The sequence below is a fragment of the Ictidomys tridecemlineatus genome, chromosome 5, assembly GCF_052094955.1.
Source record: "Ictidomys tridecemlineatus isolate mIctTri1 chromosome 5, mIctTri1.hap1, whole genome shotgun sequence".
Classification (NCBI taxonomy): Eukaryota; Metazoa; Chordata; class Mammalia; order Rodentia; family Sciuridae; genus Ictidomys; species Ictidomys tridecemlineatus.
The window spans coordinates 157151744-157175238 of record NC_135481.1 but is presented as its reverse complement, the minus strand read 5'-3'; the positions used below and the strand labels follow the sequence as shown (position 1 = coordinate 157175238).

General features: G+C 40.4%; 1 protein-coding gene and 1 long non-coding RNA gene across 6 annotated transcripts in view; one reads left to right on the top strand and one right to left on the bottom strand.

Annotated features, from left to right (window-relative positions):
* Window positions 1-23495, top strand: part of Cfap61 (cilia and flagella associated protein 61) — a 251648-nt gene that overhangs the window by 150412 nt on the left and 77741 nt on the right. For 4 of the 5 annotated variants that reach the window (XM_021723124.3, XM_005320425.4, XM_040275760.2 and 1 more), the window contains 2 exons: window positions 3122-3290; window positions 10049-10223. In XM_021723124.3, coding sequence (XP_021578799.2) covers window positions 3122-3290; window positions 10049-10223 — 344 coding nt within the window. Of the gene's footprint in view, window positions 1-3121; window positions 3291-7452; window positions 10015-10048; window positions 10224-23495 lie in introns of those variants that run through there. The other variant, XM_040275763.2, reaches the window with a different exon arrangement.
* On the bottom strand, window positions 7102-13283 carry LOC120886614 (uncharacterized). The gene is made up of 3 exons (XR_005729681.2): window positions 11524-13283; window positions 10615-11047; window positions 7102-8573 (listed from the first exon to the last, which is right to left on the bottom strand). It is a non-coding gene; the product is annotated as an uncharacterized LOC120886614 (long non-coding RNA).

Here is a 23495-nt window from a genome sequence, read left to right as displayed (position 1 = left end):
CCACAAGGGCAGGAATTTTTGCCTTTTTGTTCACTAATATATCCCCTGTATCTGGGACAGTGCCTCACATATTGCAGGTGCTCAATACATGATGTGGAATACACCAATGTTGCCTCCAAAGAACTGCAGGCATTCCCTCAATCATAATAAGACAGGCACCAAACAGCTCCATCCCTCCATATGAGCCACTACATAATATCCTAACTCTTGGAAGCCAGTTAACAGGATGTTCCCTTCAAATGGTCCTCATACCAGAATAAAGGAAATTATCTTCTGATTATGGAGTTTAAAAACAACAAGGACAAACAACATCCATAAATTTAATCATTTAAATTCCTCATTCCGAATACTACTTTTGAACTTGTTCTTAGCCAATGTTTTGCTCCATTATAATGGTTATTATTTTTTTGCATAGCATTTTTGTGCCCAAGCCCCCTGCCCCACTCTGTCCACCACTGATGGAGGTGCAAATGACATGCCCAGAGCACAGCTGAAGGGAAGCAGCAGGAAAGCAGGAGAAACAGGAAGGAGGAGAAGCCACTAATTGGACAATCAACCGTGCATAATTGAAAGTTAATTGTAACAGTCCTTCTTCTAAGAATGTCACAATTAATACTCTCTGAAAACCTCTAAGGTTTTTTCCATTGCTGAATGTTCTGATTCCATGAGGTGCAGGTCTCCACTGACTCCTATTGGCTCCCCTGGAGTTGGCTTCTAATTGTGCACCTGGAGCTTTGGCTAAGTCTCCTGCCCACCAGGTCTGGGGGCACTGCAACATTGAACAAGCAGGCCACTCCTCATTTATGCCTTCTTCCAGAAATTTCCCCTTCTTGCATTTCTGCTTCCTGCTCCCCCTTCTCATTATCTGGCTCCAGAGTTTTCTATAAAGACAACCTTTCACATTTCTGCCCCTGTGGTGCATGAGATTGAACCCAGGGCCTTGTACATGCTAGGCAAGTGCTCTACCACTGAGCTACATTCTCAACCCCCTTTCATATTACTTTCAAGTCAGGGTCAAGCTCACTTGGGACAATGTGAAGTTTCACTGATGCACCTTTTTTGGTTTTTCTTTTCCAGAGAACCCTGGCAGGAGTATGTCTCTCATCACCAATCATAACCCTCCTGTGTTAGAATCCTAAGGCTTATTTACTTTGCATAGGAAATAATTTTGGAAAAAATTTTTTTTTGCTTATAGTTTCCCTTGTGGGGAAATTAAAGAAGGTCCAGATGGATAGTAATATCCACAATAGACAGCAATCCCTTACACTGTGAGATTTTAATATAAGAAATGTCATTCAAGTAGTAACAGACTGCAAAAGCAAGCAGCCCACATCCTTCAATGCTTCTTTTTGCATCTGAGTAAAGGTTCCTGAAAATCAGTGTTCGAGTACCAGGTCCCACTGGACAGAGCTTCGAATTTTAAGTCTGAAATATGCATTCTGACATTATCAACACTGCTGTCCTACCATCATTAAAAATAGTATTGTCTTAGCCTTTCACAAATTTCCCCTGAGAGCTTTTATCTTTGAGTAAATCCTCATAAGACTAATCCCTGGACACTAACTATGTTTAATTTTTCCTCATCTTGGACAGCTTACAGTAGAGATTGTATAACTAGAACAATCCTTTGTGGGTCTCTCATGAATGTACAAAACCAGTGAAGTCTCCTGTATTTCTGTAAAGCTATCAAAATGGCTTTTTAAAAGAATTTCAACTCCCTATCCATTATTTCCCTGTGACAGGCCTGCCCCTGATTTTCTTTTTATTATTATTATTATGATGATGATTTTTTTATTAAGGAGAAATTTTCTTGTTTTTAAGTGTTGTTTCACAGACAGATACAAAGCCCAGAGCTCCCATCTCTTTCTAGGGCTGTGTAACAGGGTCTAATGTGCATCCATTACTAGAATTCTCTTTGTGTGGTGAAACCAGACTCATGTATGGATCAAAAAGAAAAAAATGTTCTCCCATTACCACTTCAGAACCCTGTTTTCTTCCAAATAGAGTAAACAGGATTATGTGCCATTAATATTATTTCAAATAGTATCCTTCACATATGCATCCCACTTGACAAAATATCATCTCCTACATGCTCATGTTCATTCCTTACTGTGCATGGAGGGTGGGCTAAGTGCTCCATGTTGAGAGGTGAAGAAACTGGGGACACAGAGTTCCCAAAGTCCAGGCTCGTTGGCCGAAGAGCAGGGACTCAGACCTGGCATAGTTCTTTCTGGAAAAGATCATCTAGCCTAATTTTAGATGAAACACTATCCTGTCACCTGAGACTGTCCATCTTCAGAACAGGATTATTACAAAGGTCATTTACACAAGGTGAAACCTTTCAGAAAGTTCCAGAAACACCCCTCATAAAAGTCTTTAAATAAACCCAAAAGCTGTAAGAAACCCACTCTTGTCACATTAGAGGAGAGTGCCCAAACTCAACAAAACCCAGAAAATGAAAGTCCACAGTGCCACCAGTACGCTGCCCCAGCATTAACAGTCACCCTGGACCTGGTGTACTGACAAGTGCACCCAATATAAACCACCACTGCCCTGAAGAGTGAATCCCAAAAGTCTCCAGTGATTGTTCTTGCTGTGAATGTAATTCATTCCCTCATTGAAAATTTCTTTAAATAAAATGCGATTTGTTTTTTGACATGAAACCAAACATTAATTCTAAGAACAAGTCACTGACTGAAAAATATTAGCAAAATAGGAAAATAGCAAAAATAACACTCAATGATGTTACTTTCTTCTTCCTCATTCCTTTTGCAGAAGAAAGTGTACAAGTGATCTCTCTCTCTCTCTCTCTCTCTCTCTCTCTCTCTCTCTCTCTCTCTCTCTCTCTCTCACACACACACACACACACACACACACACACACACACCCTCTTTCCTTGTGGACTGGACTAAGCCAGGTGGAACAATTTAGTTTTAATGGGAAGATGTCAATTTGTGCCTAAGTGTTTCAAAACGAAAAATCTCCTAGCATCCATCCTGGTAAACTCACAGCAAGAGCACAGACTTGGCTCACTAGGGGACTCGAACCAGCTCACCAGATGTCTAATTAATGCCCGCTGTCAGCTGCTCAAATGTCACTTATGGAGCTTCTCTCTTTGCAGCCACTGTTTTAATGATAAAGATTATGCATTGATGTCACTGTGCTCCTGGGTTAATGTTGTGGTTGGTAGAATGACTGGCATAGACCGAGCAGCCAAGCACGTAATAGTTTCCAAGGACCAAATCGTGCTGTACGACCACCTCATCCTCTGTACCGGGCAGCAGTACCAGGTGAGGCTGTGCACATGGGATGTGTTTGGAGATCTCCACGGTTAATGTGTTTACTGGGGCACATGCTCTCTGGGTAAAGAGCATCCTTTCTTGCCCGGACAGCTGCCACTTTATTTTCATAAAAGCGCTCTTCAAGGCCCGCGCACATGACCAGAATTGTGTCCGCAAACCCTCCCAGAAACCCTTTCCAAGAAAAACATTCTGCTCCAGGATAAAAATCACAGCAAGTTGGAGAAATGTCATTCTTAAGCTGTTGTCCCAAAGTCTAACACTTAACGGCTCACCATAGCAGAATCCAGACACAACCAGGCACGCATTTGTGGTAAATTAATTTATGCCTCAAGAGGCTAACATTTGGCTGTGGCAATGCACTCACGCAAAAGTATTTCAAACATGCGCACCTTCTGTCAACCCTTATTTTATTTTGTCTCTCAGTTATAAAACTAGGAAATCAGATTGACTGCTTTCCCAGTGACCATGCTTCCCGTTTGATTAATCTCTCAAGCCACATTTGAATACGGCATTGCTAGATTCAACCGAAGCTGTTCATGTCTCAGGCAGCAGATTTCAATATTCCCACTTCTTGGTACACATTAGCATTTTCTGTGGCCCACAATACAGACTCTCTCCCATGAAAATACATTGTTTTATAACTCAAGGATGGGCTCTCAGTTAGACCATCTCATGCATGGTGGTGGATTCAATGCGTGTATGCTTTCTTTACTTTTCCCAAGCCAGGAGAAGAAGCAGGCAGGGTCTCAGTACTTGCGCTGTTACTGCATGTAGTGAGCAGTCACTTTAGCAATGTTCCCTGCTTTGTCTGCACATTGAGATCCCCTGGGGTGCTTTGAAAACACCTATCCCTAGGCGCTGCCTCTGGAAATTGTTTTAGTTATTTTGGTGGGCCTGTTTTTGTTGTTGTTGTTGTAGTACCCAGGGGTGCTTTACTACGGAGCTACATCCCTAGGACTTTTGGGGTTTTGTTTGAGATCCCATTTTGCTAAATTGCCAAGGTTGGTCTTGAACTTGTGATCCTCCTGCTTCAGCCTCCCAAATCACTGTGAATACAGGTGTGTGTCACTGTGCCCAGCTCCTGCGGTGTATTCTTAAGCTTCCCAGGTGATCATAAACTAAGGCAGAGAGTCACCAGCTGGAATTTTCTCAAGGTTGAATTCCTTCATCTTTATCTTAGAACAGCACTTGTCAAACTGCATGGTGCACACACAGAGCCTCAGAGCATCCTGTTAAAACCAAGATGCTGAGCCCTGGGGTGGGGTGGCAGAACCTGAGATAGTAGTTTCTAACAAGCTCCCTGGTGAGGCTGTTGCTGCTAGTGAATGGACTGCACTTTGAGGAGCTTGGGTGAATCTCTAAATAATTTACTTTTCTTTTTTTTTTTTTTCTTTCTTTTTAAGAAGTCTCTTTCTCAAAGGATAAAAAAGAATGCTTTTTTTTTTTTTGGTTGAAGGATAAAAATGAACTGGAGAGATACCTCATTTTGATATTTAAGGATTCCTCAAACTTAAAAAAAAATAATAAACCAAAAGAAAACACCAGGCACCCCTTTCGCCTGTCCCCCCTCACCTGCCCCACGGGTTCCAGCTGCTGCTGGCGACTGCGTACTTTGGAAACTGAGCAGAGGACTGGGCCAGCTGTCCAGTGACTCGGGCATCTGCCCATGTGTGTCCAGCTGCCCCTACAGCTTTAGTTTGTGGCACATTAAGCTCTTGCCCTTTTTACAGTGGGAAAAATGAAATGAAGAAGTGATAAAGGGAGTTCCAATTTAATTTTTCCAGAAGGACATAAAAATCAAAGGTACATAGAGCAATACAGAAAGGGCAGCTGAATTCACTGGGGACCTTCTAGTTTTATTTCTTTTTCTATCTCCTTCTCTTTGATTCTCGCATGGTTTTTGTCCCAATTTTGTCAAACAAAATGATGAAAATAAAACCTAAACCCAAAGCAAGAAGACAATCTGTTATAAAATATGATTATGATCTTTCACCTCTAATTAGACCTTTGAAATTACATGCTTCACTGTAAAATATTCTGCAATATTTTTGATATGCAAATGCATATCACATAATCTTTTTATCAGAAAATCTGTGCTCAAGGTAAAATCTTTAATTGTATGGCATGGCTGAGAGTAAGGAGGGCTGTTCTCTTACTTCCAAGTCCTCTTTCTTGAGCTATACAGTCTGAAGCATTTCTGCTAGAATAAAGTGCTTTAGAATAAAGTCCTTTAGAATAAAGTGTTTACTACCATATTTCCAGGTACCATGTTTATAGAAGTTTTGTCCTTGATCTGCCAACTGCAAAGTTGCCATTATTCAAGGCCTCTCTGTTTTGAAAGATGATTGGGCATTTAGCTATCTCATTTTCAGTACCCTCTAACTTCCTTACCCACCCACTTCATCAGTTTTCACTGGTTTTTGAATGAATACATGCCACCTTTGAAAACCACTCTTTGAGATCACTTCCAAATGAGATCACATGACTCACAAATGGTTACTGAGAGATGGATAATACCTGCTCTGTGCCTGGACTTGGGTAATCTCATAAGGAAGAAGAACACAAATTTAACTCAAACTTAACACCAAAAACCAACCAAACAACAACGAATAACCCAATCAATAAATGGGCAAAATAACTGAACAGAAATGACCAACATAAATGACCAACAAATATATGAAAAAAAAAAGCTTCAAATCTCTAGCAATCAGGGAAATGCCCATCAAAACTACACTAGGATTTCCCCTTACTCCAGTCACAGTGACAATGATTAAGAATACAGACAATATGAATGCTGACAAAGATGTGGGGGGAAATGTGTACATATACACTGTGAGACCACAGACTATTATAACCACTCTGGCAAGCAATATGGAGATTCCTAAAACAAGTAGGGATGAAACCACCATATGACCTAGCTATTCCTCTCCTTGGTGTTTTCCAAAAACAAGTACTATCGATATACTATAGCAATATGGCCACCTCAATGTTTATAGCAGCACAATTCATGATAGCTAAATTATGGAATCAACCCACGTGCCCATCAATAGAAGAATGGATTAAGAAATTGTGAGCCAGGCGTGGTAGCACATGCCTGTAATCCCAGCAGCTTGGGAGGCTGAGGCAGGAGGATCATGAGTTCAAAGCCAGCCTCAGCAATATTGAGGCACTAAGCAACTCAATTAGACCCTGTCTCTAAATAAAATACAAAATACTCCAAATAACTGAGATTAAAAAAGAAAATTTAGAACTTTATAATAGTATAAGGATAGGTAGCAAGCACCACAAATGTAATTTAAATAATTTTTGTAAATCTGAAAATAACTATGAAATAGGAAATTATGACTCTCAACCTAAGTTTGTCTAATAGAGACCACGAACTTCCTGAAAATATGGGAAAAAAAAGTGTAAAGGGAGCAATATGAGTCATTTTAAGTAGGAAGTCCAAAGGAAATATATCAGGGTTGATCCATTATTATTTAGAGGAATTCGGTGATACACGCCTGTAATCCCAGAGGCTCTCCAGAGGCTGAGACAGGAGGTTTGCAAGTTCAAAGCCAGCCTCAGCAATAGTGAGGCACTAAGCAACTCAGTGAGACCCTGTCTCTAAATAAAATACAAAATAGGGGCTGAGGATGTGACTCAGTGGTCGAGTGCCCCTGAGCTCAATCCCCAGTACCTAGCCTCCGAAAAAAAAAAAAAAAAAAGAACCATAAACGACTATGTCAGGCAAATCCACTCAGCTCTTAGAGCAGCGATATTAATACACAACAAAGTAAAATTGGAGACACAAAAGCAATTAACACTGACAAAGGTCAAAATTCATGGTGACAATATAGAGGTCACAAACCTATTATGGGCTGAACATGATTGTGTCAAAGGACAGGCCACAAAAACAAGGGTGTACACCTGGCTTACTCATTTAAGAAAAGGACAAGCTAAGGCATATACAGAAACTCAAATTCACCCCAGACGTTGAGTCACACAGATGAAAATTGGGGTGGCTAGGATGACCAGCTAGTCAGAACTAGTCTTGTACATCGTAACCCCAGGAAGCTGATTTAGGACAGGTCCACGGAAGCAATGGGAATATGATGCTTATTCACGCAAAGAAACAGCCTTCTAATGGTCTGGAAGTCTCTTCCACCAGGGAGTGGCCAGCCCCAGGAGACAGGAGCATGCTGTGCTGAGAGCCTTCATCAGAGCAATGAGAGTCCCGGATGGCAGTCGAGTGTCTTCTATGAAATGATCATGTGTTAGCTGATGTAACCTTCATGGTGACTCTAAGATGATTCCAAGAAAAATCACCTTGGAGTGAGTGTCATCTTCATTGTCACACTTCAGATTAGGGGACCACCTGTAATTTAGCAATTTGCCTGGGGGCTCTCTGCTGCAGGTGAACTTTCTGCCCATGATAGGTGCAGTAGTATTCCTGCCTAACGTTCCTGAGACCTCGCCACACGAATATGCAAGACGGCTGGTATAGATCCTCCAACAAAGACCTCAAGTTGCGGTTAAGTTTTGCATCCTGTGCCTTCTCTTTTACTCCTCTGTATAATTTGCACCTGGCAGCCAAATTGAAGGGGCAAAATAGTGGCCCATCGGGCAAATTCAGGCCATTGTGCTGATTCATTGGGCTTTCGGGATACTGATTGATTTTAATTTGAACTAAAGTAATAAGTCAAGAGTCCATGTAAAAACCTCAGTATTTGACATTCCTTGAACAATCAGATCTGGCCCTATTGGATCCATGCTCTTCCCTGGCAACAACTGGATGGAGCTGAGTCATAGCTGAACTCTGGCCAGGACACAGGCTCTCTAGTTTGTATCCCTGACGTGGGAGACAAGTGTCAGCCACCATCCTTTATTGGGGTCTCACTATTGCTTTTTTTACAGTAGAGGAAAGTTTCTGTTTCCACTCATGTCAGTGTCAAAAGCGAGAGAACAGAAGTTATGCAGGATTGAGTCTGTATAAATAGAGAGAAGGAAGATGGAGAGAGTAAGAAAGACAATTTCCCTGGGGAAAAAAATCCTGTAATTTTTTTCATGAGTAAATAAAAATCCACTTCCCTTTTTGTATTTTTCTGCCTAGCCCCTCTGTACACTTGAATCTTAGTACCTATTAAAATTGCTTCTGTGGCAGATAGACCAAGTCAAATTCAGTTCGACGTTGTCTTCCAGAGCCTTGCCACTCCTGCTTGAAGAAGTGGAGCCTTGGTTTTATCGTCTTGATCCTGATGTGTTAGCTTTTCGTCACAGTGAACAAAATACCTGTAGAACAATTTAAGGGAAGAAAAGTTTAATTTGGGCTCACAGTTTCGGAGGTCTCATTCTGTCCATGGTGGGCTGATTCCATTGCTGTGGGTCTGAACAACATGGTGGAAGGAGGTGGTAGATGAAAACTGCTCAGCCCATAGCAGCCAGGAAGCAAAGGGAGAGAAAGAAGAAGGGGTCCCGATCAAGATGTAGTCCCTCAAGGGTACACCCCCAGTGACCAACCATGGTTCTTCCAACCATGCCTTACCTGCCTATAGTTCTACCTCTTCACTCTAATCCATTCAGCATCAATGGATTAATCCACTGAGTCCTACCTCTGGTCATGATCCAAGCACTTCCCAAAAGCTCTACCTCTGACTACTTCCATGCATATGATGGTTGCCAACTTCCAGGACTGGTTAGAGAAGAATAAGGGGCTCTCTGTACGGCTTTTCTCTCTCAGGACACTTCCACCATATTAGCAGGAAGCTCAAGCTACAGGATCTCTCCACATGTGAGTGTTCCAGGTCTTAGACACCATCAACTTCTGAGTAGATAATGACCACTTATAGGTAGTTTTGAGTCCTCATATATTTTGTGGGAAAAGAAAAAGAACTGAGATATTATACCTTCAAATGACTCCACCTTCTAGCCATCAAGTCACCCTCAGCCCTTGAGTCTGCCCATCTGAGGTTCTAAATGTTGTGGAACAGTTAAGCTGTCCCCTAACTTGCCCTATCTTAATTATTGGCCTAAGAATCCTTGAGCCTAATAAACAATTGTTTCTACCAATAAGTTTTGGAATAATTTATATTACATTAGACAGTGTTATGGTTTGGATGTGAGGTGTTCTCCAAAAGCTCAAGAGTGAGACATCACAAGAAGGTTTAGAAGAGAAAGGACTGGATTATGAGGCCTTGGCCCAGTCGGTGGATTGATTCCCTGATGGGATTAACAGAGTGATAGCTAAATGTGGGTTAGGTGTGGCTGGAGGAGGTGGGTCATTGAGAACATGCCTTTGAGTTATATATTTTGTATCTGGTAAGTAGAGTCCCTCTCTCTGCTGTCTCATCATTATGTGAGCTGCTTCCCTCTACCACACTCTGCTGCTGTCATATTCTGCTTCACCTCAAGCCCTGAGGAATGGAACTTGCTGCCCGTGGACTGAGACCTCTGAAACTGTGAGCCCCCAAATAAATTTTCCTCCTCTACAATTGTTCTTGCCTTGTCTTTCAGTCGCAGCAGCAAAACACCCAAATAAAACAGATAGCCAGAGTGATTCCTTCTGAGCATTGTCTCTAAATGGTCATTTGTCTATTATTTATTTGTTTTTCTCCCCTTTCAATTAAAAGCTAATTAATTATATCTGGGAACATAAAAGGACATATCTATATCAGACATTGCCAAGTGCACTTTATCATTATTATTGTAAAACTGTGTCAGATCTTCACGTCGTACCACTAAAATAAGCATTTCTCCTTCCACCTCAGGTCCCATGCCCTACCGGGGCCGACCCTGGGCAACACCTGACAAACAGAGAGGTTCCAGACAGCAGTCAACTGCAATACGCTGGGAAAGTTCCCAGCAACCATTTCATTCTCAACGAGGAGGAAGACTGCTTAAGTGCCCTGGTCTGGATAAGGAAGCAATACTTCCCCACCGAAGGTAAAGATATCAGTAGCCATGCATCTTTTCAGAACAGCGTTTTATTTTTATAATGAGTCTCATTCTTCATCTAGTTCCAGTATATAATTAGTGCCTAATTAATTCCAAGCAAATCATTCATCTGTCATGCTTTGTTTTCCAGATTAATTTACAACTTGTTGTCATTTTTGGAGACCCAGGCTGTTTGCTGGGGGAAAGAAAAAGGCTTGAGATAGTTTAATTATCTATAATTATTTTATTACACAAAATGAATATCCGAAGAGCAAAGCATGGCTAAAATCATTAACTAATTAAAGAATAATTTAATAAGCAAACATGTTTAGCAATTATATGGAAAATATGTCTCCTTTTGTGAAGCTGAAAAGACCAAAGAAGAAAAAGAAAGACTCACATTGGAAGGGCTCTTTTCTTCTTTTCACAAGCCATTGTTCTCTTTCTTGCTGTTGCCCGTGCTGTTCTTGCCACAAATCCACATATTCGAGTTGCATACCACTTTTTGAATCGAAGTGAGAAAGTAAAACATTTGTACAAATGCCTTCGCCACTCAAAAGCGTTTTCTCAAGCATCCTTCTCTCCATTGCTTGAATTTCATTGAAATTGTTTGACTCATAAAACCACCAGAACAGGGCTCAGCTACCCATGTGTCTCTAGTTGAAACCTGGAAGTCCAAGTTTGGAGATGATTTTGTGCATTCAGCCCCTTTGTTTTACCCAAGGCCAGGGAGAATTAATGATCTCGTAGAATGTGGCAACCTCCTATGGTGATAGCTGAAATTCTAATCCTCACCTTCAGTTCAGGCCAGGATATAAGGACCAGTAATTGCCCTGGAAGTGGGCATCAATGTGTAAGATTAAATGTGCACCTTTAAAATACATTTATGTAAATAAAATTTAATTACCTCCATTATTGTAATTAATACATTACAATATAGTTTCTCCTGATTTTTGTGGATGGTTTAAATCCACCAAAACTTTTTGCCAAATTAGAATATTTACCACATTAAAAAAGAGTTACTAGGCCCACACCAATTTGCGCAGGATCCAGGCCTAGGGTAGGTCTGAATTTGCCACCCACCCCCAACCTGGGAGCCCAAGCCTAACCCACTTCCATCTTAGGACACTGCAGACATCGTCAGAGCCTTCCCCATGCAGTAACCCCTACCTTTTTAACAGACAGGGCCTAGAAGAAGCTGCTTGTCAGAGCAGGCATCCCAAAGATAGTGTAAGGCCCACCCTTTCATCCCCATCTCTGTAAAACATTGCATCCATCTCGGGGCATCTCCACTATTATCGCAAGTTACCTTGAGTATTGCCGCCACCACCTTGAGCTGCAGTAGCATACATTGAGGGACACCAGCAGGGTTTGGAAGCCCAACATCAAGGTGAGGTACAGGCAATCTGCACAGGTACTACAAGAATATAGGATAGAAACTGTAATATCTCAGATACACACAGCAAGAAAGGAAGACACATAGACAACATGAAAAAACAAGGGAGGAAAGTGCCCCAAACAAACCAGGACGCTATAATAACAGAACCCATGGACAGAGACGTTGGTGAAATGTCAGAGAAGGAGTTCAGAAGGTTCATGATTAAAATGATCTGTGAAATAAAGAATGACCTAAATGAGCAAATATGGACAAAAATTGACCACTTCAACAAAGAGATAAGACAGCAAATAAAGGTAGCAAAAGATTACTTCAAGAAAGAGATAGAGACTCAGAAAAAAATCAGTCAGAAATCCTTGAAATGAAGGAAACAATAATAATAAATAAAAAACTCATAGAAAGCATAACTATCAGACTAGGTCACTTGGAAGAAAGAACAATTAGATAATAAAGACAAAATATACAATCTGGAAAATAAAGTTGATTACACAATGAAGATAGTAAGAAACTATGAACAGAACATCCAAGAATTATGGGACAGCATCAAAAGACCAAATATAAGAGTTATTGGGATAGAGGAAGGCACAGAATTTCAAATCAAAGAAATGTACAATCTCTTCAATGAGATAATATAAAAAAAAATTTCCCAAGCATGAAGGATGAATTGGAAAACTAAATCCAAGAGACTTACAGGACACCAAATGTACAAAGTTTCAATAGATCTACACCAAGGCACATTAAAATGAAAAAGCCTGGAATACAGAATAAGGATAGAATCTTAAAAGCAGCAGGAGAGTGGAATCAGATCACATATAGGGGGAGACCAATTCATATCTCAGAAGAATTTTTAACCCAGACCCTCAAAGCCTGGAGATCATGGAACAAATATACCAAGCTCTGAAAGAAAATGGATGCCAACCACTAGTCTTGGTTGGCAAAATGCAGCTTTAGATGTGGTGATGAAATAAAAACCTTCCATGATAAACAAAAGTTAAAAGAATTTACAACTAGAAAACCTGCACTACAGAACATCTTCAGCAAAATATTCCACAAAGAGGAAATGAAAAACAATAATGAAAATCAAAGAAAGAAAACTTCAAACCAATATCTCTAATGAACATAGATGCAAAAATTCTCAATAAAATTCGGGCAAATTAAATACAAAAACATATCAAAAAGACAGTACACCACAATCAAGTGGGGTTCATTCCAGGGATGGGTCAACATATGGAAATCAATAAATGTAATTCATCACATCAATAGACTTAAAGATGAGAACCATATGATCATTTCAATAGATGCAGAAAAAGCATCTGACAAAATGCACCTGACAGCACCCCTTCATGTTCAAAACACTAGAAAAACTAGGGATAACAGGAACATATCTCAACATCATAAAAGCTATCTATGCTAAGCCCCAGGCCAACATCATTCAAAATGGAGAAAAATTGAAAGCATTTCCTTTAAAAGCTGGAACAAGACAGGGATATCCTCTTTCACCACTTCTATTTAACATAGTTCTTGAAACACTGGCCAGAGCAATTATACAGATGAAAGAAATTAAAGGGATATGGATAGGTGAAGAAGAACTCAAATTAGCACTATTTGCTGATGATATGATTCTATACCTAGAAGACCCAAAAATTCCACCAGAAAACTTCTAGAACTAATGAATGAATTCAGCAAAGTAGCAGCATACAAATTCAACACCCATAAATCAAAGGCATTTCTGTATATCAGTGACAAATCCTCTGAAAAGGAAATGAGGAAAACTACGCCATTTAAAATAACATAAAAAATTAAATACTTGAAAATCAAGGAAAGAAGTGAAATACCTCTACTTTAATGCTAAAGTAAGAAATTAAAGAACTTAGAAGATGGAAAGATCTCCCTTGTTGTTAGATAAGCAGAATTAATATTGTCAAAATGATCATACTACCAAAGCACTATACAGATTTTATGCAATTCCAATCAAAAATCCCAATGGCATTCCTCACAGAAATAGAAAAAGCAATCATGAAATTCATCTGGAAAAATAAGAGACCCGGAATAGCTAAAGCAATCTTTAGCAAGAAGAGTGAAGCAGGTGGTATCACTATACCAGATCTTAAACTATACTACAGAACAATAGTAAGAAAAACAGCATGGTATTGGCACCAAAACAGACTGGTAGACCAATGATACAGAATAAAGGACACAGAGACTAACCCTCATAATTACGGTTATCCTATATTTGACAAAGGTGCCAAAAATGTACATTGGAGAAAAAAATGACCTCTTCAATAAATGGTGCTGGGAAAATTGGAAATCCGTATGCAACAAAATGAAATGAAACCCCTATCTCTCACCATACACAAAACTCAACGTGGATCAAGGACCTAGGAATTAAACCAGAAATGCTGAGTCAATTAGAAGAAAAAGTAGGCCCAAATTTCCATCATGTCAGATTAGGCCCCAACTTCCTTAATAAGATTCCTGTAGCACAAGAATTAATATCAAGAATCAGTAAATGGGATGGATTCAAACTATAAAGCTTCATCTCAGCAAAAGAAATAATCAGTAAGGTAAATAGAGAGCCTACTATGCGGCTCTTATCACAAATTCTTACCACATGCACGTCAGATAGAGCACTAATCTCTAGGACATATAAAGAACTCAAAATCATAACACCAAAGAAACAAATAACCCAATCAATAAGTGAGCCAAGGAACTGAACAGACACTTCTCAGAAGAAGATCAACAAATATATGAAATCAACAAATATATGAAAAAATGTTCAACATCTCTAGCAATTAGAGAAATGCAAATCAAAACTACTCTAAGATTTCATTTGACTCCAGTCAGAATGGCAGCAATTAAGAATACAAACAGTTAACTCAAAATGGATCAAGGAGCTTGATATCAAAACAGAGACACGGCGTCTGATAGAAGAAAAAGTTGGCTATGATCTACATACCGTGGGGTCGGGCTCCAAATTCCTCAATAGGACACCCATAGCGCAAGAGTTAACAACTAGAATCAACAAATGGGACTTACTCAAACTAAAAAGTTTTTTCTCAGCAAAAGAAACAATAAGAGAGGTAAATAGGGAGCCTACATCCTGGGAACAAATCTTTACTCCTCACACTTCAGATGGAGCCCTAATATCCAGAGTATACAAGGAACTCAAAAAATTAGAAAAAAAGACAACAAATAACCCAATCAACAAATGGGCCAAGGACCTAAACAGACACTTCTCAGAGGAGGACATACAATCAATCAATAAGTACATGAAAAAATGCTCACCATCGCTAGCAGTCAGAGAAATGCAAATCAAAACCACCCTAAGATACCATCTCACTCCAGTAAGATTGGCAGCCATCATGAAGTCCAACAACAACAAGTGCTGGCGAGGATGTGGGGAAAAGGGTACACTGGTTCATTGTTGGTGGGACTGCAAATTGGTGCAGCCAATTTGGAAAGCAGTATGGAGATTTTTTGGAAAGCTGGGAATGGAACCACCATTTGACCCAGCTATTCCCCTTCTCGGTCTATTCCCCAAAGACCTAATAAGAGCATGCTACAGGGACACTGCTACATCAATGTTCATAGCAGCACAATTCACGATAAGCAAGATTGTGGAACCAACCTAGATGCCTTTCAATAGATGAATGGATAAAAAAAATGTGGCATTTATACACAATGGAGTATTACTCTGCATTAAGAAATGACAAAATCATAGAATTCGGAGGGAAATGGATGGCATTAGAGCAGATTATGCTAAGTGAAGCTAGCCGATCCTTAAAAAACAAATGCCAAATGACTTCTTTGATATAAGGGGAGTAACTAAGGACAGAGTAGGGACGAAGAGCAGGAGAAGAAGATCAACATTAATAGGGATGAGAGGGGGGAGGGAAAGGGAGAGAGAAGGGAAATTGCATGGAAAGGGATGGTGATCCTCAGGGTTATACAAAATTACATACAAGAGGAAGTGAGGGGTAAGGAAAGAATAATACAAGTGGAAGAAGTGTTTTACAGTAGAGGGGGTTGAGAGAGAAGAGGGGAGGGGAGAGGAGGGGAGGGGGGATAGTAGAGAATAGGATAGAGAGCAGAATTCATCAGACACTAGAATGGCAATATGTAAATCAATGGAAATGTAATTGATGTAACTGATGTGATTCAGCAATCTGTATACGGGGTAAAAATGGGAGTTCATAACCCTTTTGAATCAAACTGTGAAATATATCAAGTTAGATGTAATGTTTTGAACGACCAACAATTAAAAAAAAAAAGAAAGAAAGAAAAAAAAAGAATACAAACAACAATAAGTGCAGGTGAGGATGTGGGGAAAAGGCACACTCATACATTGCTGGTGGCACTGCAAATTGGTGCAGCCAATCTGGAAAGCGGTATGAAGATTTCTTGAAAAACTGGGAATAGAACCACCATTTGACCCAGGTATCCCTCTCCTCAGTCTATACCCAAAGGACTTAAAAACAGCATACTACAGGGACACAGCCACATCAATGTTTATAGCAACACAATTCACAATAGGTAAACTGTGGAACCAACCTAGATGCCCTTCAGTAGATGAATGGATAAAGAAACTGTGGTGTATATACACAATGGAATATTATTCAGCAGTAAAAGAGAATAAAATCATGGCATTTGCAAGTAAATGAATGGAGCTGGAAAATATAATGCTAAGTGAAATTAGCCATTCCCCCCCAAAAAAACAAATGCCGAATGATTTCCCTGATGTAAGGATGCTGATTCATAATATGCTGTGGCAGGCAGGGATGGGAGGATTAGATGAACTCTAGATAGGCCAAAGCGGAAAAGGGGAGGGAGTGACAGGGAGTGATATAGGGGTAAGAAAGATGGTGGAATGCAATGGTCATCATTACCCTAAGTACATGTATGAAGACACAAAGGATGTGACTCTACTTTGTGTACAACCAGAGACTGAAAAATTATGCTCTCTGTGTAATATGAATTGTAATGCATTCTGTTTTCATATATAACAAATTAAAATTTTAAAAATTAAATTAAATTTTTAAAAAAGTTACTAGTTTCCAGGCACATGGTGGCACATGCCTGTAATCCCAGTGCCTCAGAAGGCTGAGACAGGAGGACCACGAGTTCAAAGCCAGCCTTGGCAATAGTGACATGCTAAGCAACTCAATGAGACCCTGTCTTTAAATAAAATATAAAATACGACTGGAGATGTGGCTCAGTGGTTGAGTGCCCCTGAGTTCAATCCCCTGTACCCACTACCCCCCAAAAAAGTTTCTAGTTGACTACATTTAAAAATTTTTAAAGGGCATTAAATAGCATTTAATACATTGCTGGATTCCATTTGCTAATACTATATAGGCTGTTTCCCTCTTAATTTATAAATAAGGTTGATCTGTAATTTTGTCTTTAATGCTTTCCTTGTTATATTTTTAAATTCAAGAGTATACTAGTTCACAACACATTTTTTGGAAGCTTCCCATATTTGTGAGGACAGAAGGATGTCTGAAATGCAAAATAACTTAAAGGTTGGACAGGAATCAGACATAAAACCAACAGGATTTGGAACCTTCGAGTAGAGGTGGGATATATGGGAATATATATACCAGCAACCCAGATTTAAACTTTGTAGTGAAATATTTTTGTATTTGTATCAGGGCTTGATATTATTTTCAGTTTTCTGTCTATATATGTTCAAATCTGTTTCAACATTTTATTCATTCTTTAACTTCTTTCTTTGGCAACTGTCCATGGCCTATACACACTTTAAAAATTCTGTAATCCAGGAGATTACCAAATCCAGGAGGTCAGAAAACTTTCATTATAAACTACAAATATTTTAGACTTTGAAGGCCGTACAATCCCTGCCATAGCCATTTATCTATGCCATCACAGTAGGAAAGCCACCACAGAGCGTACAGAAACGAGTGGGCATGGCCATGTGCCAATAGAACTTTACAAAATTTGCAAGAATAGGTGACAAGCCATGTTTGCAGAACCCTGCTTTTATCCATAGAATTTGGAGCAAGGCATTACCCTGCATCAAGTCCAGACTCAAAATGCAGTTTAAACTTCCTAAAAGCACAAAAGTTCAGTACAAAATGCACAATACGTCTTAGGACAGTGCCCAATCCAGTGCACTTTGAATCCCTGAACTTTGAATGTTTTAGGGTGTTAGGACTGAGGAGCATTTTGATCAAGAGAAGAGCCTTCAAAAGTGGCAATGCAAGCTCTGAAGGTTGGATGTTGATAGCAGAGAACTTAGAAATCCCAAAACGAGACACACTATGGTCCCCTTGGGGTGTTTTCTCATTTGTTTTCTTGGTTCTTGGGTGGGGAAAGAGCATCAGCGCGATTTTGTGGATTGGACTAGTTGTTAAAGATGGTGGTGCTGTGGTGCTTTTTCAAGACGTAAGAATGTCTCTCATCAGCCACCATCTGAGTGCCTGGTTTTGACCACTGAACAGAGAGAATAAAAGAAGTATGTGGAAATTAGTTTCTTGTCTTAAGTGTAGGCAGTTTTCCCCATGTCTGGTGCTTGATGATCCCCCAGAGTGCCTCCCAAGTAGGTGTACTTAACACTCAGACACTGAGACCAGACTCTGGGAGCCATCTGAGAAACCTGATCCAGTCAAGTTAACTCTGTGTAAAAGCCTTTTCAAATGACTTCTTATGTGAGAAAAGTTAGGAAGAAAAATATTACCTCCAGACTTAAGGAAACTCTCTTTGTAGCTTTTCTATAATTTGAGTCATATTCAGACATGACTTTAATTAGTCCCATCAGATCTTACTCTTGTAGTTATTTTCCTGTTGTTTTCTTGTGCCCCCACATGCCCTACATCCCCCTCCTCCATCACTTCCCTCCCCAGACCCTACAATACAGCATCATTGGAGCCCAGTACAAATCCCAGAAAAAAGTGAGCCTGGGTGAGTCACTCAAATACTACAGAAAGCCCATCCACACTTGAGAGCCAAGAACCAACAACAGAACTGTACCCATGAGGGTTTCCAGGAAATACGGCACTGAGAAGAACCCCGCTAGAGAGCAGGTCGCCAAGTAGAGCCTCCTAAACACACCTGTGCTTTCCTGGCAAGTGGAAAAAATCTGGTTATCATCTGGGGGAGATGAACATGGAAATCCACATCCATGCCATATCACAGGGACGATCTCAAGTGCTAACTGAGACTTCTGAGTGTAATACTCAAGTTTCACAGTGGACTTTCAAATCCCTCTAACACTGTGGAAGACCTAGTGGTCTTTCCAGAACCACATTTTGTAAGGAAAATAATTGTCACAGCAGCGTTATTTCTAAGATGTCTAGAGTGCCATACTTTGCTGAAACTCCAAGCCATTTCTTTGACAATTGCAGTTCTAATTTATCTCAACTGTGTCTAGCACTGTGCCTGTTAGTAGGTGATGCTCAATAAATATTTTGTTGAATGTGAGTGGAAATAACTTAGAATGCAACTCTTTTCCTCCCCCCCCCAAAGTTTTGTCCTATAAAAACTTCTAACCCTCAACCTGACCTGGAAATTGATAACCCATCAAGATGAAGACAGGAGAGCCCTGGAATGAGGTTGATAGCTTTCTTTCTTTCTTTCTTTCTTTCTTTCTTTCTTTCTTTCTTTCTTTCTTTCATATTTTCTTAGTTATTGGTAGACTTTTATTTTATTTATTTATTTATATATGGTTCTGAGAATCGAACCCAGTGCCACACACATGGCAGGCAAGTGTGCCACCACTGAGCCCCAGCCCCAGCCCTGATGGCTTTCTTTTAACCTACTGACTGAGAAGAATGAACTAAGATCTTCATTATGAATGACATAAGGCTTTGTAGTTCAGGTTCCAGATTCTGGACAATATCTTCCTCAAGTGGTTTGCTGGGAGGATCCAATGAGATCAATGAGATATGACATGTATTCTATATTCAGGACAGTGTCTCAGATATAGAAGTTGTTATTAGCATTACAATAGTCCCTCCCCTCTCCCCTTTTCCACCATTTCACTTTCCAAGATTGCAGTTACTCATAACCAAGTAGAAGTATTATATGCAAATAGTTAAATGGTCTGAGAATATTGAATGAAAAATTCCAGAAAAAAATCAAATCTATAAGTTATAACCTGTATGCTGTTCTGAGTAGCCTAATGAAATCTTGAGCTATCCCACCTGGGATGTGAATCATCCTTTTGTCCAGTGTATCCACACTATATAGACTACCCACCTGTTAGCTACTTAGCTTTCTCAGTTTTTAGATCTCCTATTGTAGTATCACAGTACTTCCATTCAAGTAACCCTTGTTTTACTTAATAATGACCCTAAAGTGCAAGAGTAGTGATGTTTATAACTAAGTTTTTCCAAAGAAAAGCCACAAAGTGGGAATGGGGTTGTGGCTCAGTGGTAGAGCACTTGCCCTAGCACGTGTGAGGCACTGGGTTCCATCCTCAGCACCACATAAAAATAAATAAAACAAAGGCATGTGTGTCCAACAACAACTAAAAAAAAAAAAAAGTAAATTGACTTTAAAAAAAAAGAAAGCCACAAAGTGAATTCTTTAATGGTAAAAGGATGCCATAGGTCTGTGTGCTTTGTAAAAAAAAAAAAACAGTATATGGTACTCTTTGTGGTTTCAGGCATCCACTGGGGGTCCTAGAACATGGTCCAGTAGATAAGGGGGGCCTACACTGCCATCACTACTACATGTGATGAAATTCCTGCTACACACTGAAGCTTCCCCAGAGTGTCCGTCTCAACTCCCCATCAACAGGGTGGAAGAGAAGTCGAGGATATCTCATGGCCTTCATGGAGAGCCCTCGAGGCTGGGACGGTTGAAGAAGGCTCCCCCAGAAGGATTTGAGCTTAGCTTTAAAGGAGGGCAAGAGAAGCAAACCGAGAAGGAGATTGGAGGAGTTTGATCTGTTTCCAAAAGACAGTGGGCCAGCAGTTGGACTGGACAACACATCTGTGTAGGGCAGCAGTGGGGGAGAGAGGCAGAGGAGCCGACGGGAGGCAGACTCTGGAGGCCCTCAAGGGGGCCGGCCAAGTTGACCTGGTTCCTTTTTAGAAAATGAGGACCCAGTGAAGGGAGAAAGCCAGAGGGCTGACCCTGGGCATGAAACAGCCTTCAAGAAGGCGACCTTCCCTCTGGCGCACCCATGCCAGCAGAGAGAAGGGGATCTGAAAAGAGCGAGTTCCAGGCCACTGCCCATTGGGCGTGGGCAGCTGTGGACACCTTGATGGTTGGAAGTGGCCACCTTTGCTCCATTTGGTGGTCCTGAGGGCACAGCTGCTTCTAGCTTATTTCCAAGTCAGTTGGGGGGCGGTGGTATCAGAAACCAGAAACTGGACGTCTGGCACGTCATGCAAAATAACGAATGGGGCCGCGATCCTGCTCATTTGAAAGACTGGAGAAGCTATTACTGCTGTTGGACATTTCAGTCCTTGTCTTCTCTCCGTGTCACCCTAAGAATGCCAGAAGGAATGTGAGTGTTTTTCATAATAATTTCACCTTTACTCCGTCAGTGCTATTTCCCCGCTTTCTACATAGTTTCTTGAGGGAGAGGAAGAGGTAACCAAAGATAGTGCCCTTTTTGAAAGAATTGGCTGTGAACTGGGTGTCCTTCCCATCTGGGAACCACGCCCTGAGTCCTGGGAGATGCCAGTCTTGATTTCACTGAAGCACAGGGACAAGATGAGGTTCCCCGACAACCACAGAGAGATTGTTCTAGAAGGATGGTGGATGCCAGGTAGCAGGCACGTTGAATGCTCCTAGGAGAGAGCTGACTCTCTTCTGAATTTCTGCCCATTGTAAATACGCAGACACTACCCAAAGTGGGACCCTTCCCCCTAATTACTATTTTATCTCATAGCCCTCTGCTTCCGAAGGAGACCGCAGTTGCACTGTGATGGAATTAGTCCAGGCTAAAGGGTACTGTTTTCTGGGCTCTGGAGATGGATGGGTTTATGGATGTAAATTACCCTAAACTATTAGAACTGCTCCAATGTCCTGGAGAATGGGTGACGTCACAGGCTCAAACGCTGCTTTCAGCTGCAAACAAAACCTGGAGTGTTCTTCTGGGGGAGTGTGGGAGGGGGGCAGATTCTGATATAACCCAGCAACCTGATACATTAGCACAGTTTATGGCATTAATTGAAACTAATTGAAATTCATCTGCTATTACCTCTGTACTTTCCATGAAAATGAAGAGTAGGGTGAAAGTGAAGTAAAAAAATAAATAAATAAAGCCGCTTTAATGGCTCAAAATGGATCAATTATTTTCATCTTTAGCTAAATACAGTTTACTGCCTTATTAAAAGCATGTTTGTAGGAAAAGTATAACATTAAAATTCCAGTGCATGAGTCACCAACAAAGCCTTTGTTAGGTTGTAACTATTCTTCCCTTTTTTATTTGGTGGAGTGAAATGGTTTAGGTCAGGACTGGGTCACAGAAATCTAATGCTTTGACTTATAAAACTATTTGTGAGCATGATATGCTTTTAAAGTGAGTGTCCATCTTATGATTTATTAATATCCTAGGATGTATTTTCATTATCTGGTAATTTACTAAAAGATACTTATCCAGATAAAATTGGAGTACTTTTTAGTCTCATATTATGTATCCATCTGCAAGTGTAGGCAGTGGGTGAGTGCTGGTTCTGAAACCAGGCTCACTGGTTTCTAATGCTGCTGACGTAGCTGTGTGAACTTTAGCTCATCACTTAACCTCTCTGTGCCCAATTTTCTGGAGAAAATAATCAAATCTATTTTATGGGCCTGATCTGAGGATGAATGAGGTCATACATAACCACTGAATAATTTCTTTTGAAATAGAAAAGGGAACTCTTAAGTAATTGTTAAAATACAATGAACTAGGTAAATAGTCACAGACACAATAAAAAACACAACTATAAGATGTAGCATATAATTCTTGTTTTCTCTGGTCTTAAAATATAATAACTCTGAAGTAAAAAGTTCATATTAATATCTGTGTGCATTAAATCCTTAACTTTACTTCTTATATCCTTGGGATCTAATTTCACGGCCAAATCACCAGATCAGAAAGTTCTTCCCTTTTTTCTAAGTTGCGGTTTTCTTCTGGAAGAATCCTTCATCTTTAAAGTCCTGAGCATCATCATGAAATGGCAGCAAAGCACATTTTCCTAGTGGTTGAAAGTGAAAGCGCTCAGCTCAAAAAAAATAAAGTGCCTTTCTGGCATCTAATATATAACGTCTTAAGAAGGCTGTGCTATTACTTTTAGGGTAAATCTATTACTTTAAAAACATTAACCAGTCGCTGTGGAGCACGTCTATTATTCCAGCAACTCAGCAGGCTGAGGCAGGAGGATCCCATGTTGGAGGCCCACCTGGGCAACTTGGCAAAACGGTCTGAAAAAAGTAAAAGGGACAGGGGATGTAGCTCAGGAGTACAGCGCCCTGAAGTTCAATCCCCAGCATTCCTACACACACACACACACACACACCAAAAAAAAAAAAACACTGTATTTTGTTTTTCGAATGTAATAGTGATCTACTCAGCTTTCCAGTTCTACCGTCATTTTACCTTTAAACTGAAACTTCACCTGAAACAGTGATTGGCTACATTCAGGAACCAGGATGATGAATCTGACATCTCCCACCCCCATGAACATAAATGCAAGAGGACTCTGAACCTGGCCACAGCTGAAATTTTAAAGTGCGATCACCTTGTTTAGCTGGTCACTGTCAATGTTGCTAGCATGTTGTTCATTTCCACCTTTAGACGTTATCAGAAAGCAAAAAGATCACCTTTCCATTGACACAGGCATTTTAAGATGGCCCCGTCTTCTGAGGTGGGGAATTGACAGGATTGCACCATCTCTTCCTGCTTTCTCCCCAGCTGGGCTGTGGACCCT